The 16,543-nt window shown below is 25.3% G+C and overlaps 1 protein-coding gene across 1 annotated transcript; it reads right to left on the bottom strand.

The window, feature by feature from the left end:
• Positions 1 to 5,630: 5,630 nt before the first annotated feature.
• LOC129613136 (uncharacterized) lies at positions 5,631 to 16,080 on the bottom strand. Its single transcript, XM_055527089.1, has 4 exons — positions 16,029 to 16,080; positions 10,010 to 10,235; positions 6,479 to 6,684; positions 5,631 to 6,016 (listed from the first exon to the last, which is right to left on the bottom strand). Exons 1-4 carry the CDS (start codon positions 16,078 to 16,080, stop codon positions 5,631 to 5,633), a joined length of 870 nt encoding a protein of 289 aa, XP_055383064.1.
• Between the last annotated feature and the right edge of the window lie 463 nt (positions 16,081 to 16,543).

Here is a 16,543-nt window from a genome sequence, read left to right as displayed (position 1 = left end):
AACTTTCATTTAATTTTACGTTATACAATTATTACTAGACAGAAAATTGCATATGTTACGGCGATATGCTTAAATCAAATTCAATATAAGAATAAAAATGTGCCATTAAAGTCAAACCCGTTTAGTGGCCACATAGAAAAATTTCCAAAAAGTTTTAATAATTCACATTATGTGAAAATAAGTGAAATTGAGATAAATTAAAATAATTTAAAATCATTTGATAATTTTGCCATAAGGTGGCAAATAATTCAAGCCATAGTTCTTTGATGAATTTCCAACAAAAAATTGTGTGGATGGTAGAGGGAGGGGGATACGAATGGTTGAGAGAGGGAGGGATATGTTTTCATATAAGTCAGATATTTTCTTTTTGAAATTTTTGTTTAAAAATTTATGTTATAATGCATTACAATGAGAGTTTAAAGTTAACTCATATAATGTATATAGCTACAGATATACAAGTATACCTGCAGCCCGCTCCCCTTCCCTCCTCCCCCCTCCCAATACCTTATTATAATTATAAAAATATCTAGCGGGTACAAAAATTAGAAGAGATATGGTCTATTTTAAGTCGTAAGATTACTCAATTTCTTAATATTCGATACCATTATTGTTAGCAGTAGATATTCTTACAAATGATTCATGCCTATAATAAAATTTTTAAAACTTATACGATAAAATAATATCTTCACCTAATAACCATCTATAACTATAAATCGCAATTAATACCATCGATTTCAAAGGGTACATTCTAAACGAATATTCGTTCACACTCAATAGTTTTGTATAAAGAAATTACGACAGATGTCGCAAACAACAGTAGCTTTTTTAATAGTAATTGTTTTAACAGTAATTGTAAGAAGAAATAGCTCTTCTGAATTTTTTTTCGAATTACGTGATTGCGATATTGCATAAAATTAAACATTCTTATGTCGAAATTTCCCGAGTATTTTGAATAGAACTGAATTGTCATTTTTAAGAGCGTTGATATTAAACTTGTTCAAATGTGTAATATAAATTATTATACAAAAAAATTGTAACAATTTTAAGAGAAAAATTAATAAATTACGCCACTTGTTATTTAAAATTCTTTGATTTATCGTTAAAATTTAATTTATTAATGAGTTATAAATAGCTTGCTAATAAGTAATAAATTTAAAATTAATTTAATATAATTATATTGAATTTGTGTAATAATAACACAATTAAAATTCTTTCTTGTAAAGACTTCCCTATAATTCTGTAAATAATACACGTGTGCGATAGAGTAAAGACATTTTTTATGAAAAACTATAAAATTAATCAAAAACCAGTACGGGAAAATAAATTCATTTCAGTTTTAACTTGGAATTTAGTGAGTAATGACTGCAATAAATTTTAATTATTAAATTTTTAATTATTGATTGTTTGCTTAAATTTCTTAAAAATCAGATATTGAAAAAAAAGAGAGCTGCTGTACAGAAATTGCATTTAATTTAATTCAAATTCGTTTTATATTCGGAATATTACAAATTTTTCTGTTTTTTTCACTCTTTCTTTTTTCACAGAGAATCAATTAAAAATTGGTCTCTAAATAAAGTAGAATAACAAAATACCGTTCTGTATTCCGCAGGTATTGTAACGAAATATTATACGAGAAAGTATTTAAAAAATTCCAAAATGTTTTTTTTTATCGTAATTTTTTCTTTTTTTCATTTTGTTTTATGAAAAATTCATACATTCGTGTTCTTTTTATATTGATACTTATGAAATTTTTAAATTTACTATAAAAAGAAATTTTGGATTATTCTGAATTCATATTGGTTTAATCATCTTGAGTTTTCAAAGAAAATAATGAAAATTTTTTCATGAACAATTTGATGAATCCATAAAATGTATGCACATACATATATACCTATAATAATGCATTGTACTTATTGCAGTGAAGAAAATTCAAAGAATTTTTCAAAGAACTTAATTTAAAAGTAGTGATTATAAGAATTTATGAATGTTTAATAGTTTAACTATCGATTATTCTTTTTTCTATATGTTCAACTTTATTGATGTTGTATGGTTTATGATGCTGCAATGTATATTACCTAGTATGGTGAAAGTGGTCCTTTCAATTTTAAGGAAGTTAGTAAGTAACATACCTAGAAAAATGTAAATTTGGCTCTTAGTAGAATTTCGCTTTGCGCCATCCGAATCCACTGAAAAGTTCACCGGTTAGTTTCGGTAACAACCAGAACTAAAATATCAAATTTCAAGATATTCCATTCCAGCAATCCTTTCCGAAGATATAGTAAAAATTATAAAATCGGCCCCAATTTTTTTTCCGAGCCACGATCTTTTGAAAAAATTCATAAATTCATTGTTTTAACACTTCGAATTTAAATATTAAATTTCAAAGAAATTAGCTGATCATTTATCTCTTTGTATGCGCAAAAATTAAAAATCGGACCGCAAAAAAGTCCAGTTTCCGAGGTCTGATATATCCTAAAAGTTGATCAATCAGTGCTATAACCAAAAAAATCTTACATACAGAATTTCGTCGAAATCGGTTCAGTCGAACTTGAGATACGCACAGAAAGAAAGACCAGCAGACTTACTGGTTGCTAAAAATAGTTTGTATACGCTTCCCTATTATGGAGAATTGCGTTTCCACCGAAAACTCGACATCCAAAATTTGGTGTATTGTATGCAGTTCGGTCGGTAAATATTCTAATAATTTCTCTTTTGTTTTTTTTCGAAATGTAATGATTGGTGTTACAAATAACTTACATATTACAAGTATATTGCAAATAATATAGTATATTTATATTCAATTACGAGAATTTGCAAATATTAAAGTGAGGCATGACTATATAAATGCAACTCTTTTGGTATTATTATGATAACACTTTTTTCCTTAAGATAATCTATTACCATAAGCTTCGTATTTAGAAAAATAATGTCCAGTAATGTCACGACACCATGCGTCTTTTGTCCATTGATTTCACTTCAAATGTGATAATTAGAAAAAATTTTTGGACAAAATAATATCCTTTTAGTTAAGCATAGTCTTTCGATAAAATAGCGAATAATTCAAATGAATTTAGATTACTTGATGAAAAAGGAAGCCTAGTTTTTCGATGAATCCTTTTGTGTTTTCTATTTAGGCAACAAAAACCAAATGCACACTGTTATAAGATTAATACAGTTTTAATTGATTTAACTACTTTTTATAGCTTTGATTGAAATGTATTTGGACTTTGTACGCCGCATCTTGCAAAATGGTAAATTGACCATAATTGATAGGATACAAACTATGACAAATTTTAATGGAAGACCTTCAAAGCTCTGACGTTCAAATTATTTCCAAGATATATAGCAAAGATTAACTTACTACTATAGCAATCATCAGTATACATACAAAAATTTTACAATAAAGTTATGGCAGTATTTTGAATAGTTAACATTGTGTATACTTCTAAATCAATAAACAACTAACTTCTAGTTAAATATTTGGATAAAAGATTTCAAAAGATGAACAAGGTAGAATTAAATACTAAATCTCACTATAAAAAGTTATATGAAAATATTTTTTTTAAGATTATAATAAAATTGCAACAGCTACTGAATGCTCAATGAGGCTAATATTTGAATTGAAACCATTCGACTATAGGTACCAGATATCGTAATTAAATTTTGAAAATTTTTTTAAAATTTACATTGCAAACCAGAGTACATAAAACTTTTAATGTTTTCATTGGATGAAAGTAGAAATTTTTTCTCGTAAAATAAACTTTATCGTAAAATAATTCTAAAAAGTCTCGTAAACAATTTTAAAAAGTTTACCGCTTCGATAATGTACCTGGATGTATCTTTAACGGATAAATCGCACCAACAATTTCAGTAATAATTATTAGCCATCATGATTGATCAAAATTTTTTAATTGTTGTAGGTATTCCTATTATCATTCGATTATTTTTGCTTATAAAGTTTTATACCGTACGAACCGGAAAAAGACCACACATTAATCGAAAAAACCAGAATTTTCCAGAAAAACTTTAATATTAAAAAAAATTTGAAAAGAAGAGTCTTTCACCCTTTCCTTAAAAGTAGACGTTGAGAAAATTACCGCACTTTGTGGGACTTTTTTGATTTTTATTGTTCAATTAGCCTTTATTGCACCATCAGGGATCCGATAATATCTTCTTTAAACCTTTAATTGAAAATAGGTTTATTTGACCACATTTAAATTATTATAAGTAATTCTAACATAACTAATCAAAAACAGGAATTTTTATTCATAAACGGTCAAAAGAAAAAAACAAGTAAAAACTGTGGAGTCGATTTAAATTGACTGAATTTGGTCTGGAATTTAACACTCGGAGTATAAATTTTTGTTTTTGAAATATTTAAAATAAATTTTCATGGTAGTATAGCAGCTACAGCCATTGCATAAAAACTTAAAGAATAATATGTCTGACCTATAATAGAACACTTGATTGACAAGTTTCACTAACTTATTATTTTTCCTAATATTTAATGTTGTTATCTCTTAGGGTTGTATGGCGGCTGTATCCGAACCTTTTGTAGAAATAAAAACAATTTGTGTAGTTTCATTTTTGAGTTATTATTCTATCAGACGGATGGACACACGTCTGAATCAGTGCAGAATTTTGAGCCGAGCAAGAATATGTGCACATGTTCCTGCCGCAGACAACTCTTTCAAGTGGTTAAAAACTCAATGCCAAAAGTAATATACTCTTCATGAAGGTATAGAAGAAATATTATAATTTAATAGAATGGCTGATTATATTTTATCAGTGCTTTATCAAAGATAGTCGGATCGTTTGGAACACTAAAAGGTACGCAGCCGCGATGGCGGAACTGTTGAATTTACAGCTCTTCAATTGAATATTAAAACAAAAACAACAATTTTTTTTTAGAAAAATTTATTTTTTTTTTTTATTCTTATTTAACATGAAATCTGTACGTTTTAATTACAAAAATTTTCAACAGTTTTAAGTTAACAAAAAGTTTTAAATAAATTAAAACAACAATACTCATCTCCAGTTCTTTTTTCCTCCTACTTTAACAAAAAAAAGAAGCATTTAAATAATTATGTAATAAAATTAAATAAGATTTTAATTTAATTTATTAAAAATTAAAATGAACAAAAGAATAAACTTTCAACAAGAAATTTTTGACTTGATTTCGAAAAATCGAATACTAAAATGTTAATTTTTTATGCATGTGTAGCTTACGAGTATATACGTGTGTACATATGTATATAAGGACATATTCGTTAAAACTATATGAATGACTTAGCGAATTAATGAATAGAAGAACAAAAAATTTGATTTTCTAATTTGGTATTATGCATTATTCATTTTATATAAATGTCTAACTATAGATAGACTCGGTTCTCATACATTTTCGTGATATTAACCATTTATATATTAATTATCACTAAATTACAGTATGATAATGAACACTAATTAACTATGTATAAATTACTACATTATATAAAATATTTTATGATTTTTTTTGTTTTGTCTTGTTTGTTTCTCAAATAAATAATTATTTTATATAAATATTATTTAATATGGTATTTCTTAAAAAAGGTATTAAAAATAAATAAAAATAAATAATAAAAAAAATATTTTTATTGTTGTTGGATTTGTTGTTGTCCTCTATAGGCGATATCTTGTGCTTCTTGTGTATCGTAACTACGAGCATATGGATAACCGCCAGTACCAGCAGCTGTCCATCCACCAGTACCTTGTGCACCACTCCATCCACTATTCCATCCGGCATTATTATAACCAGTACCGCCGCCTAATTTTCCTAATACACCACCGGCACCACCAGCAAATAATTTTGATGCTCCTAATAGGATTGCCATAACGAATGCAATTTTAGCAACAACAACAGCTTTAATAGCTAATAAAGCTAATCCACCAAGGAAAATTGGTATCATTGCAATTAATTTAGCACCAACAGCCATCATTAAAGGTCCCATAATTTTTTTCATTTTTCCACCACCTTTTCCTTTAAAATGTAATAGAAATGTAATTAATAAAACATTTTCTTACAATACATTTTGTATAATAATCTTACAATAAATTTTATATAATTAATTAAATTTTATAATTTTAATGCTGAAGTTGTATTTGAATTAAAATTTAATTCATAAATTGAAAATTTTATGTTTATGCTATAATATTGATCTCAAAATTTAATTTAGTTTTGGCATGAATTTCCAAATTCAAAAACTTCAGGAGCTTAAAGTATATTATAATATATTTATATTTAAATTAGAATAAGTAATAGATGAGAAAAATTATGAAGACTTATTGTTTTCTGTTTTACAATGGGAAATTGAACTTGAGGTATTTGAAGATATTTGTAAACTATGGTGCCATTAATTTCGAATATAATTTTGTCCTATAGTTCAAAATTTATAAAATAGAATGAAATTAAAATTATTAATATGAATACATATGTACTTACTTCCTTCTTCAATAGCACGTGCAAAATCTTGTGTTGTTTCTTGTGGTACTTTAATTTGTAATGTATGAGTTTTAAAGAATTCGATAGCTGAATCTAATGCCAAATCTAATAAACGACCAGTTTTTTCTTCATTTTCTTTTGGTAATGTTGTCATTATTTCATTCTCTGATAATGATTTACCACTACGTACCGATTCACTCTGTTCCCTGTTATTAAAATAGAACATTAAATAATAATATATAGAGAAATTAAATTAAAATGCAAAATATTTACTATAGGTTTGAATAATTAAAACAAACAAAAAGTCGTTGACATATTGACATAAAAATTTTTTAATAATAAAAAGTGGAAAAATAAAAGCAAAAGTTACACTAGGTACTAAAATCTAAAATTTTTTCTTTTAATTTTACCACAAATTAAAAACAAGTTATTTTTATTTATTTAACACGATATGTTGATGCGGTAAAACTCATGAATGGAAATTAAAAACCAAAAAGCAAAAAAAATACCGCTTGTATAACAAGCTTTAAACTGTTAAAAAAATATGTTATAAAAAAACATAAAAATAATTTCATTCATTCATTAAAAAAGAAAAACTCATTTTTTATCATTTTACCCTCCAAGAGTTGGAATGCTCTACAAAAAATTATGATAAAATCTGAACTTGATTCCATTGTCTATCTCCGAATATTAAAAGTTGAAAGCAGAAAATTCAAAAAGGTAGGTAGTCATAAATATGAAGAACGCGGTGAATAATGGGGAAGAAACGTTTTGGCAATAAAAATCACAAAAATAATACCGGTTTATATAATATTTATGTTGACATTAAATTTTGCATTATTTTAACTATTTAGTTCTAAATTTGTCATATTCAGACTAACTTTATTCACAATAAGTCATTAATAAAAATATGAACAAAAAAAAAAACAAAATTCAATTTTAATGTCCTTAGTCATTCACAGTATTGTATTTATTAAAAGAAAGTAGTAAATGTGACAGATAGAGAGAGAGAGGAAGAGTGAAAGACAGGCAAAATATGCAAGATAACAAAATTGATATAAAATCATAAAAATTTCAATTTTTATTTTATATTCGTGATTTTTATTCTTCAATATTTTAAATGTAACATTTAAGAGTACAATAAAAGAGCTCAATCAGTCTATGCTCAAAGTTTTTGATGACTATGATGAAATCACATGAGAAATATATGCATATGTATGTATGTATGTATGTATCATAAAGCTGACGCAATAGCGTGTCTTTATTTATGATTCACATTGACAACAACAAAAAAAAGCATAAATAAATAAATAAAATTTTTCTCTTTTTCTTTCAAGCATCTTTGACATTTATTTATGTGGTGCATACATTTTTGCTATTTATTTTTTTATTGTTGTTTTTTTTTTAACAATTTTCCAAAAACAAGTTATTATTTAACTTGTTCTCTGCATCATCATCGAAATTCACAATGAAAACAATAAATTTTTTTTTTTTTACAAATAAGCAGCAATGAAAATATTGTTGTGATTTTGGTTTTTTTATTGATAAGTTTTCAATCAAGTTTTAATGATGCTGATAGCAATTATTGAAATATTTAAGTACTCTGTTATGCAAGTCATTATCGAACGCACTTAAATTTATTTATAAGAGGATTTATGTATGTGTATACTATATTATTGTATATTATATGAATATTGTCTGGGTTGGATGAGATTTAAGAGTGAGATAACAGAAGGGATTTCCATAACATTTTCACTCTCAATTTCACTATTATGTTATAAAATTTATTAGCGCCGTGTTAAAAATTTATTATTGGAAAAATTTTAAATGAATTGATGAGTAAAAACAAAAGGAAAATAAACCGGTTTAAAATGAATTTAATTGTGAATTTTATTTTATTTGTTCATTTAATGGTAGCTACATATTTTATTTTTCTTTTATTTTCCCGATGCATCGTAATAATTAACTGTTTTTTATTTTATTTTATTTAATTGAGTTTCATAAGTCATAACAATTTATATTTGTTTTTTTTTTTTTGTGAAAAGCAAATGCAGAAAAATGATTACGAAAGCGGGAAATTTTTGTTTTTTTTTTTTGGAAAGTTTATGTTTAATTGTTAAAACGGTGTTAAACAGTGAAAATGTGTAACTGTTATTGTAGTTTAAAAATTAATAGTTGACATTCGCACATTTTTTTTTTTAAATATAAATGTGAATTTTCTTCTGGGAATAGGAACTGAGGAATATACGGTAATTTTCTTGGTTTTGAAGTCAAGAGTCTTGAGTATTTATGTTTTCTCTTTTATAATAATAAAAATGTGCTATAGGCATATTACATTGATAAGGAATTTTTCGATTAACGTAGAATATCAAAAACGGTTTGTCATGTTTGCCCTTTCGTTAAAAAATCTTTTTAGGTGTTGAGTGTATTGAAACCTCTCAAATTCAAGTTCAAATGTATTTTGACATTTTTAAAGTTATGTCAAAATTTGAACAATTCCGTTCATTTGATTCCGGAATCATTAATGAAAATATACAAAGTTATTACATTTTTCTTCTTAAATTAAACTTATCCTGAATAAATTTTTTAAACTTAGTAAATTTTTCTGAAAACTACCCTTATATATGTAAAATCTAGTTCAAATTTGGAAGATTATCGATTGAATTTCTTTCCCGGTTCCGTTTTTAAATATTTTTAAGTAAAAAATTCTATGTTTTTCTCTCATAAAATCTTTGCAATTGACAGATAGAAGATGTAAAATATATAGAACAAAAATATAATTAAATTTACAGATTTACAGCTGTGTGAATATTGTACAATTTAATAAATGTGAAGCATGAGTATTTAATTTTACTATGAAAGTTTTATTAAAAGCAGTTATAATCTAAAAAATATCCACATATTTTCAATGTGTTGTACTATTTCATTAAGTGCATTACAAATTGTTATATTGCACTAAATGAAGTAGATAGAATATTCGATTAGAATGGATGAATCAAAAACCAAGGGATTTAGAATAGATTATATAGGTCCTTTATTTAAAAAATCAGAATATTTAAATTATCGAATAATATTAAAAATAATATAATAATATTATCAACTTTAAAGATTGAAATTTTAAAGGACATATTTATTATTATAGGTGAATACTAGAATTATTTCTTTACACGTGCATATTCCTATACACAATTATCTGAATAGAAATTTATTAACTTTAACAGACGATTAACTTTAATAGAAGATTATTGATAATTTTTACAATGTTTTACATAATAAGTATATAAGATCTAATTTTAATTGCACTATAAATTCTGTTTTACTCAAAATGTTCTTAATTAAAAATTTTATTTTCAATTATTTTTGTATTTATTGTTCCACTTTTTTTATATATATATATATTCAGTATATAGTTCTTTTGTTCACACTCATATATTATGTAATATGACATTTGTAACAATGATAATCCTTGTAAAATTATTTTGTTTTTTATTTTATACTCATATATTTTATTAATTTTATTTTCATATATACCTTGTAAAGGTAATTCCCGGTAATATTTCAATATTACTACTTTTAGCCGCCCGATTTAATGCAGTTATACCTTTAACAGCTAAACAAGTTGCGACATCATCCGTATCAGCACAATGACCGATAAATTTAGCAACACGTGAGAAACTATCATTTTCACTATTTTCGATTTTATTATCTAGAACACTAGGTGCTGCAAATGCACCAATAATTGTTGTTGTTGCAATTAAAACACAAATAAATAAATTCATTTTTTTAATTAAATTAAAATAAAATATCCTGTAAATATAGAATTGATTTTTTAAATTTCGAATCGCGTACGATGTCGTTACACTTGAAACGATGATTATGATTTGATGTGTTACTTAGTACTCAGCCACCCTTTTATACAACAAAGTAAAAAAAAAAATTTTTTCTTTTATGAATTTTTTTCTCACTTATTTTAATTTCTGTATACAGTTTTTTTTTTTTTCTTTTTTTTTGTTTATATACGCTAAAAATCTTCTTAAGTAAGAGATGATGATAACTACTCCCTATTTTATTTTTTTGTTTTCTTGCTTTTCTTATTATTTTTTTATTATTATTTTGACAAATACTCAACGTATTTAAAATAGAATTATCATAAGCCACTAAGCAATAAAGCGTCGTCATTTAAAACGGAGGAAAAAAGAGATGCGATGGCGGATAGTAATTTATTTTTGCGTTTTTATTTGTTTTATTTCTTGTTTTTACTTTTTATTCTTCATATTTCATATACATATATATTTTGAGTAAAACGAAACTCACGGAATAAAAAACAATGTTTACTTGAAGTAAACATTGTTTACGCAAAAATGTATTAAATATGTTGCACACACACACACACACACACAAATACCAACATAATACATAAGATAATAAAAGAAAATACCATCATCTAAAAAATTCAAGTTGTATAGCGTTATCATCCAAAAAGTCGACTTAATTCAATTTAAGCAAACAAAATATTGTAATTTAATATGAAAAAGATAGAAAGAGCAGCATATGATAGTAAGTAGTAGCAACCGTATTTACTATTACCACTTTTAAAATTAAAAACAACCAAATTTTTATTATTTTGCTGGCGATTACTTCTTCTAAGTATGGAAGGTAGGTATTGTTCCAGCTAAAATGTAGAGTATTTAACATATGAATATTTGGATGATTGCATTGTAACTATCCGGAAAAATAAAAACAAAATGCAAAACAAGAGGTGAGTAAGGTTGGTTAAAATAAAATAATTTCCATTCTTTGCTGTTTTGTTTTTTTTCTTGTTGTGGTAGATTTATTTTGAAAACACCAAAAAATACCATTTTTTAAGATACAGATACGTACGTATATCTGCATTGTACATACGTGCGTGCAAGGCAATAAATTTATAGCATTCTACACAGTATGAATTATACGATAATAAAATTTGTGGAATGAGGGTATTTTAACGAAAAAAAAATTAACATTTCACATACTTACTGTTATACCATTGTTACAAGCATGAATGTAAGGTAAATACATACGTATATATTAAGAAATAAATATTTTTTTTCATAAATTTTAAAAATTTTGATTAGTTCCAAAGTTTTGAATGCATTGTGTCGGAAGTCGACCAGCTTTTAATATCACCATTTTATCTTAATTAATTTTATAAATTCTGAAAATGCTCTTCTGTTATAACGTAAAATTATTTTGTCCTTAAATATTTTTTTGTCATTTAAATTAATAATTGCTATAATATTCCAAAAAAATTTCCAATTTCTAAAAATTCTTCTTAAAATACAATATTTTCAACTATAATGTTAAGTGAATTTGTTATTTACATTTATTTACATTTCTAAGTATATATGAAGGTTATAATGGGAAAGTAAAAGTAATAACATGTAAAAAAAAAGAGTTGTAAGAAAATAAAGAGGTTACTAATTATGTTAATGTTTGATTTAAGCAAACATGAAAAGAACTGTTTTTGAATTAACAAGTATCTGGTTAAATACGAAGTTAGAATATAAATTAAATATTTATTACTCTCACTAAAAATAAGATTACTGGCTACCTATATTTACATTAAAAAATTTTCTTAATTTTATATCAACAAAGAGTATAGCATTTAATTTTGAAAATTTAAGTATACTAGATTAACTTAAATATGGCTAGATGTTAATCCTACATAGTTATGCTAAAAAATAGTAAGTTGATCACAATATTTTTATTTCAGTGTCCACAATCTTTCAAGATTGGACATTGAATTAAAATAGAAGACAAATTCAAAAAGTCGACAGCTAATATAAAGGAATAATGTAAAAAATAAATTTTAAAAAATTTTTTATAAATTTTAATAAAATTTCTTAGTAGTAATTGTTCGAAACTCAATGTTTTCTGTTATTTTGGGAAGGAAATTTCGTGAGTTATGAGAATATTTCTATTGAACGAGTGATAAATTTTTCAAGAATAAGTTTAAGTACATTCAGTTATTTAGTTGTACTAACATTGTTATGCCATTAATTCATAATTGCATACTTTCAGGGATAGAACCATAATTCATAGAAGTGCTAGCATGAGAATTGTCGAATTCAACAATTAACCAGGTGCGTTGAGAAAAAATAATTTTACGTTTTTGATGAGAAGACCTTATTCTTTCACTTTATACATTTAAATAAATTTGGAAAAGTTTATGGTTAAGCATAAATAGGAAGCCGAAAACTGAAAATTTAAAATACATGTTGTTCCGATAAAATAAATTATTTGCATTCTGTTAAAAACTTAGACTTCTGCAATTAAGACAGAATCGATGCCAAAAATTAAAAAAAAAATAAAGCGACTTTAAAATTTACGGTCAATATTTCAACAGCTATTTTGATCTTTTACTTTCTTTTCAAAGTGAAACTTGCAGATTTAGTCATTTATCATTAAAAAATAAAATTATTTTCCTATAATATTAAAATTTATTTAAAATAAAAAAAAAAGTAAAGTAAAGACTTAATGGTCATAAGTTTTATAGTTTTATTACTTTTTAACATTAATCCGTAACGGATTAGTTGGAAAACGCGCATATTAATCATTACTGTTTAATATTTATAAAAAAAGCTATATAATATTTATTTATTATATAAATCTACCAAGCGTATAGTAGTACTCGTATAAACGCTCTATTTTAATTAACATTTTACTTAATAGTTTTTAGTACCAATACACATACATGAAATTCGTACCGATGCAAAATATTTTAAAAGATTATAAAAATCTAAATAGCTTGTTAATGTCTATTGTCTTGATAAAATTTATTACACTTTAATTTTTGTTTTTAAAGTGTTAACTGGCACCCAGACAATATTTTCCATTCTTTCCAAGCTTGTAAACGTTTTTTATTTCTTTTTATATTTTTCATTTATATACTTGTATAATGAAATAACACTGACGGCAGCATAAAAGTAAAATTATGGCCAAAAGTATATTAAATAATATTAATACTAAGTAAAAGAGTTTTGGTTTTACAAAAAAAAAAAATAAAAATAAAAAAAGCGAAATGAATCATAAATGGTCGACACACGTGATATGTAGGAATATGTTAATGGTTTGTAATAAATTTAAAGAGAAAAAAATCCGGTTGAATTTTCCATGCCAAAAATATTGTATACATTCATCGTGATAATTGAAATTTTAAATTAAATTTTGTTCCTTGTTTATGTCATGAAAAGGATTAAGTATATAAAAAATTATAATATTAGATTACAAGAAGGATAATGACATAGCAAAATGGTTTTTCTTTGTTTGTATAAATTTGAATATAATTGCATAATGGGAAAAAACAAATTTAAGTCCTTTTTTAATTGTCAGAATTTAATTATATATTTACATTCATTATGTAAACCTTGAACTATGACCATATGGGAACGATTGATAATGTGTTAGCGTAAAGTAGCATATTTCAAATTGGAAAAGGTTCTTTAAAAAATGATATTCTTTGCATTTATATGCATTGTTCTCCTATAATGTCACATTGAAATAAGGAGAATTGTTCGTAACTATTGTACTGGATGTTTCGCATAAGGTGGTAAATAATTTCAGGAATGATTTTTTGATTAATTCCCAGTAAAAACTTTGAATGATTGAGGGTGAGGAGGGAGGGTTGTGCAGATATACCCGTTTTCGTGCTTCAGCCTGTTGGAAAAAAGATATCAGATTTTTCCTGTATATAAATAAATATGATTAGAACTTCGGAGCCATGTGGCATAGAATAACTATTGTTGGCTTGTTCTACTCTCAATATGATCTGAGCAATGGTTTTTGAGATAAATCTTGTCAAAATCAGAACTTTTGTTTGTGTTTTAAGATTTTTTTTTAAAAACTCGAAATTTCTCGAAAATTTTTGTTAATCTATATAACATTTTCCTCTGTCACTCACAGTTTTGCCACTTTAGTTTTGAAAAATACAAATTTTATGCAATTGAGCCATTTAATATATTTGAATAAATATTCTGTTGTAATATCACCGCGGCATTTTATGGTATTTATGGAAATTTTATAAATTTAACAGTTTCAACTCAATTCGTTGTTGCAAAACTAGAATGCTGCAGATTTTGACAAAGTGATAGCTTAGGAAGAAGAATGGTATAAAAAAATTTTTTCTAATGGAATGAATTGTTATTATTAATATAGTTTCAGACATCTTAACATCTAAGATAAAAACTACATTAAAATTATGTCAAAAATGGCATTTTGGAAACATTATGGAAAAAGAAAAAGGAGATGAAGGATATTTTCCTTCTAAGGAATATATCCTTCAAATTTTTTTAAAAAGATATATAGGAAGATCGACAAATTATAGAGAACATTCCTGTTCTTTATATGTTCACATAGAACATAGGTATAAATAGAGGTTCACTTTCTAAGGTGAAACTTTCTTTGAAAGTGAACCTCTTCCAAACCTAAAATTTATATTTTTGGAATTAAAATAAATAGAAATTTGCTAGTGTACTCAAAATTTGAAAAAAGTTTTTAAACAGCATTTTGAGAATCTTGTGCAACCCTTTTATCATTACAAATAATTTATTTAAACAAGAATTCATTTAATCAAGAATTCCTTAATATTATTCCGAAAATAGATATTAAAATCGGCTGTGTTGACCAGACAACATTTTATTTTATGCGACCTGAAAATTATAAGAATAACGCAATGGAAGTGTACAACAATCAGTAAGAGCAATATAATTAAATTGCCAAACAATTTATTTAGACATTAAAAAAGCAAAGTATATTTGAAAAAATGGAAAATAAAAAGACAGAAAAACTAATATTGAAAAAATTGAAAGAGAGAAGAAGACATTTTTATTTTCTTCAAGAATTCACTTACAATAGCACAATAATAGTGTATATATACCGACATTTTGTAAACAATTTCACTTATAAAATACACAAAACAAATATTTAACGGAAAAAATGTAAAGAAAAATTGGTTTCCCGTCTTCCTAAGATTCCCTCCGTATTTTATTGTCAAAAGTTACTTGATTCGTTAAAAATGTCACACCTAAAAATTGTTAGTACACTGTAGAGTTGTGTATATAGAGTACGCATAATTAAATCATGTATGTAGATATAAATATTTGCATATTATATTTGATTTTAATATAGCAATACGAGGTAGAATGGAAAAGTTAAAAGAAATCAATAAGTGTTGGGGTAATAGTTTTGGGGCAAAGCAAGTAACTACCTAAACGTAACAAATTAGGGAATGTAAATAAAACAGTAAAGAATTAAAAACTTATAAACAAATGTCTATATGAAGCAGTGAACGTTTTGAACTCGTGCCGTAAGGGAAATCACTGAGAACTTAAGTAATTCTACTCGTTCTTAAATTTTGCAAACATTGTAGTTCATATATGGAAAAGCTTTCTTCATATCTCTTATGGCAAAGTAATATGTGGTGAAAATGCAAGCTAAAGAATTATAGAGTTACATTAGTTTAACATTCAACTCTGATTCTAAAAAATTTATATCTTTTGGAGGAAATATTTACCTGTTTCGTCTCCTTTAAGATTTATAGCCCTACAAAGTCCTGAAAATGTCATTTTTAACAAAGTATTTCGACTCATTCCTAGCCATTACTTTTGTTTTGCTTGCCAAAAATAGTGAGTGATTGAATTTGTGTAATGTAAACGGAGAATCCAATTAATTCTTAAATAAATATTCTTTAACACAAACCACAAACATTTTTTATAAATTATTCAATTGCAGAAAAGTAGAATTTCAAATTTTTCTCTTGTTCTAAATGTAAGCTTCAATTTGATTCCTTTGACTGATTGCTAGGTTAGAAAAAATTATTTTAATACCTACGTTACCTAACTAGTAGATCCTTTATTCAGTAAATTATTTAATTTATTGAATATGCCAATTCAAATATCAGTGGTTTGATTCGAATTTATATAAAATGTGTTGGGAAAGGTAGAAAGTTGCTTCTCCATTTTCCACTTTAAAGGCATGCTCATACCTCGTGTCTCAGTATTGATTTTATTTTTGCCAAAAAAATAAAGG

The sequence above is a fragment of the Condylostylus longicornis genome, unplaced genomic scaffold (genome assembly GCF_029603195.1).
Source record: "Condylostylus longicornis isolate FDR11 unplaced genomic scaffold, ASM2960319v2 ptg000004l, whole genome shotgun sequence".
Lineage (NCBI taxonomy): Eukaryota > Metazoa > Arthropoda > Insecta > Diptera > Dolichopodidae > Condylostylus > Condylostylus longicornis.
Note: the sequence above shows the minus strand (reverse complement) of the source record. Positions and strands in the feature narration are given on the sequence as shown.